Consider the following 4,205-nt stretch of genomic DNA (forward strand, 5'->3'; position numbering starts at 1 on the left):
ACACGCATGATCGCATGCTGGTTTTGGGGCTTACCTCGTCGGCAATGCGTTGCTTCTCTAGGGGACGCATGTGCGCGTAGTTGATCTCTTTCCACACCAAGACCTGTGTCGAGACAGTACACATGTATAGATCAGGTGGAAAGGAATGCGATCGTGGTAGGAAACAATCCTTTCGACAAGGCAATGGAAGTGACGAAAGGCTATGGTACGGGAAACGCTGTATATCCAGCAGCTTAACGTGCGAATCTGGTTCGTGTTACGACCTGGCAAGAGATTTGCTACGTCTCTTTCCTTCCTCGTACAGGACAAGCTCATTTAGAGTCCTCATATGCGAATCCATCAGTACAGCTTACCTTGCCGTCCTCCACGCGGCGGACCCGACATACTTTTCCGAAGGATCCTTGTCCGATGACTTCTAGGACATCGTAGTCCTCCTTGACAGCTGGCATGTCTACACTTTGCGAGAAAAGTGATGTAACGAAGAATATTGAGTAATCTTAGTAGTCATCTGCATTGTTTTGTGCACCAACATGGGAGGAGTGTCCCTTTTGTGAGAACGCGCGAGTAAAATATGCGGACGCGGGAACAAGGGAGGGTGGGGAGGTGAAACCTGATGAGTGCAAGTCAAGTGATATGCACCAAAAAACAAACATAAAATAGAGACCAAAATGCAGGCATTGTACATCAATGTAACGAGAAGCGTGTGCAATCCCTTGAGACCATCTCTTTGACTTCCTTTTGTAGAAAAGCCAACAAAACAGGGTACAGGAATCGGGCGGGAGACGCGTTCATGCGTTCCCTCCTTTTTTTTGAAAGGCCGGTTCCCGCCTTCGGGATCCTTGCTATTCCAGCCACCGTACCGGCGGACTTGGAGGCGGACAAGGGAGAGAAAGCACACAAGCTGTACGCTTTCGTAGATGAATATAGTCTGTGAATCTTTTGCTGTGCGTTCCAGCGCATCTTTGTTTCTTTTTCGTTTGATGCCTTCTTTTTTCGAGCATTGCTAGATCGGAACGCCCGGCAGGGCCCGCGCTCACTCCTCTCTTCCAAACTCTCCCTTTTCTTCTTTTCCACCATTTTCCTATATTTTGGTTTCTTTTCTTTTCCTTCTTTTTCAGTATATCTATGATTTTTGTCAGTACGTACAGGAAATGAAATCAACGTGTGCTTCTTTTCTTCTATAACACCTGGATTCAGATGCAGCTACGGTCTATACAAGGGGAGAGTGAAAGGAGAAACGCTTTTTTCCGATCACTCTACGAATGTTGCTTGTTGGGCAAAAATGTTGGGCAAAAATCGTGTCTTTTTTGCTTGTGTCACAACGGGGACACCTAGACCAGGTAGCTGCAGCGTGCATGAAACTTTTATTACTTCATGGTGGTTTCCTGGAATAAAAAAGTCCCCTTGGGGTTGCGACCAAGAGCGAGACGCATGATCATCATCGCTCATTCAACTTACCACACCCTTCCTGTATGTGCATCATTTCCTTCCGAACATTTGCCTGTAGCCTCAAGCCGAGGGTCATTTATCAAAAGTGAGGCATTCTGGCTGGGGCAAAGCTCAAGTGGGCACGGTCTTGACGTGTGATAGGCAACATTGGTTGAAAGATCGAGCTCATTCGCTGCGAAGTTGCTGATCAGCATCATGCTCCTTATCTTCCAGCGACTTGACGTGCCTTTCTCGACCTAGGCGGAGAATCTCCCTTATGTGTGCTGTGTAAGCAGGCCCACGATGTATTGCATCCTCTCACCCTTGCTTCACACCTTTACAAATCATAGCCAAAGTAACGAAAAGGATTCGCAGGTGGATAAGGGTTTAAGGGGAAAAAAAAGAAGGGGCGGAGGACACATCCTGTAATCGTCTTCTATCAGTATCAGTTCTTGGGATAAACTTTCTCGCTAACGACACAAAGTCATTGAAGTTCCGAGGAAAATGACGACCCGAACGACGTGCTCGCAGGCTCCTGAAGCTTCTCCTTCCCTGTCTCCTCCACGGCCTCTCACCCCTCCTCTTACTTCCACCCCGCTGGGACTTCCCCCGCGGCCCCCGTCTGCTTCTCACGAGGTACATGGCACAAGACCTCCAAATTTCTCCCCCCACCTATCAGAGTGCTCACATTTTTCCCTTTACCTGCCTTGCTGTCTCAGTGCCTGCCCGGACTCGACCGTACGTTGACCCCTCCCATCCTCCTAACCTCAAAGCCGGCGGGAACCAATGGACATCGCGATTCTCACGACAGCGAGACCACATGCTGTGACGGTACGAGGAAGGAAAAGTGGCGCAGGGGAAACGAGAGTGTGGGAGATGGGTGCGCATGGGAGGCACATCTGTCGCGGCGGGGCACCGAGCAATGTCTTCGTCCCTCAGTGTCCCTTAGGCCGCCCACCTCCCAGCCGTCCCTCCCTTTCTCCCCCCCGCCCCCTTTCTCACAGGAGCCTGCGACGGGTTCGACAGGATCGCAGCCCTCGCGGTTGAGCACCAGGCAGCCTTCCCTTCCGAGGGGGAGAGCCCCGCGGAGGCGCCGTTCGCGACCCAGTCCGATGGGCGCAGGTAGATCGAGAGGGGGAGGATGAGGACGTGCAGCGACACGGCCGTGACTTGGAGGAAGCGAGAATGGGTGGGGGAGGTTGCGGGGTAGGGTCTAGGCGGGGCCGGAGGCGCCTCAGGTCAGAGGGGACCCCTGTCGTCCCGTCCCGCTTGGGCCCAGTAGACGATGGCAGGCTGGCAAGGAGGGAAAGAGGGCAGGCTGGGGCTGTAGGGAATTTCTTGGCCCTGCTGTCCGCTCCTCGATTTCCTTCTTGCGCGGCTCTTTGTCTCTCCCCTCCGTCTTACCGGCCTGCTCCTCCCCTCCCTCCCTCCCTCCCTCCCCCAGCCCTCCCCCCTCGTCCCTGCCGCTCATCGCCCTCCCCCGGGAGGTCTTGCGTCTTGCTTGCAGCTACCTTAGGGCCTGGGATCTTAGCGCCCTGGTGCAGACCTGTCGTCATTTCTACCAGCGGGAGGGAGGCATTGTTGAAGAGGTGCGGCCGGCTTTTCCCACCGCCTTCACCCCCTCACTTTCCTACTCTCGTCTTTGTGCTCGTCTCAATCCTTTGATCATTTCTGGCCTACGTCTTTCCCCCCTACCCTTGCCCTCTTTTCAGATCGCCCTCCACTCCATGGACCTCCTCTCTGTCTCTTCCTCCCCTCCTCTTTCCTCTTCCTCCGGCCCTGGCGCCCCTCCCACCCTTGCCTCCTCCTCCTCCTCCTCCACCCTCTCCTCCTCTGGGGCTGTTTCGTCATCCAAAGACAAGAGGAAACGGCTGGGATCTTTGCTGGAAGCCCTAAGGTAATTGCATCTGCCCTGTGGGGAGGACAGGCTGGGAATATGTCACTTTCATTTACCTCCTCCCCCCTCTCTCGCCCCCATCCCAGCGATCCTCCCTCCCTCTCTCTTTTTTCCCCCTCACCCATTCCCTTAACCTTCGTCCCCTTCTCTCTCGCCACCATCCCACCGATCCTCCCTCCCTCCCTCTTCCTTTCCCCTCATCCATTCCCTTAACCTCCTTCCCCCCCTCTCTCGCCACCATCCCACCGATCCTCCCTCCCTCCCTCTTCCTTCCCCCTCACTCAGGTTTCAAGAAGTCCAGCACCTGCACCGCCTGCTCTCCCTCCCAGAGCCTTTCTCCGGCGGCTACTACGTCTCCAAAGCCTGGCTCTCCAACCACCGTCGGTGCGCCTGCCCCCCCCTCTTTCCGTCTCCCTTCTCTGCCAACACGTCCCTCTCCTTCCTTCCCTCTCTTCTTTTCAAGCCTTACCCTTGTCCTCCTTCGTTTCTGCCTCCTCCCCTCCCCCCCTCCCCCTAAATTCCCTTTCAGCTTCGCCGAGGCGCTTTCGGCACGCAGGAAGGCTGCTCTCCTCCAACAGCAGCAGCAGGGAGGGAGGGAGGGAGGGAGGGAGGGAGGAAGGGAGGGAGGGGACAGAGAAAGATCCTCCAGCGGTCGACGGAGGAACAGCAGGGAGCGGCGGGAGAGTGAGGTGAGGGTGGTCCAGCGGGGAGAAGGGGGGAGGACGGGGGCCTGCAGGCGCTAGTCATGAAAACCGCGGCTTTCCCTGGGAGGGTAGCGCCCGTCTTTGTGGAGGGTAGCGCCCATCCTTGTGGAGGGTAGCGCCCGTCATTGTGGAGGGTAGCGCCCGTCCTTGTGGAGAGTAGCGCCCGTCCTTGTGGA

At 55.5% G+C, this 4,205-nt stretch overlaps 1 protein-coding gene across 1 annotated transcript; it reads left to right on the forward strand.

Annotated features, from left to right (window-relative positions):
* Nucleotides 1–1,959: 1,959 nt before the first annotated feature.
* Nucleotides 1,960–4,068, forward strand: NGA_0244200 (uncharacterized protein; the record flags this gene model as incomplete). The annotated part of the gene is made up of 6 exons (XM_005854072.1): nucleotides 1,960–2,064; nucleotides 2,148–2,259; nucleotides 2,433–2,550; nucleotides 2,708–3,325; nucleotides 3,611–3,709; nucleotides 3,855–4,068. Coding segments are annotated over 6 exons (1,266 nt in total), but the record flags the coding sequence as incomplete, so codon positions are not given.
* Between the last annotated feature and the right edge of the window lie 137 nt (nucleotides 4,069–4,205).

The sequence above is a fragment of the Nannochloropsis gaditana genome (genome assembly GCF_000240725.1).
Source record: "Nannochloropsis gaditana CCMP526 unplaced genomic scaffold scaffold633, whole genome shotgun sequence".
Taxonomy (NCBI): domain Eukaryota; class Eustigmatophyceae; order Eustigmatales; family Monodopsidaceae; genus Microchloropsis; species Microchloropsis gaditana.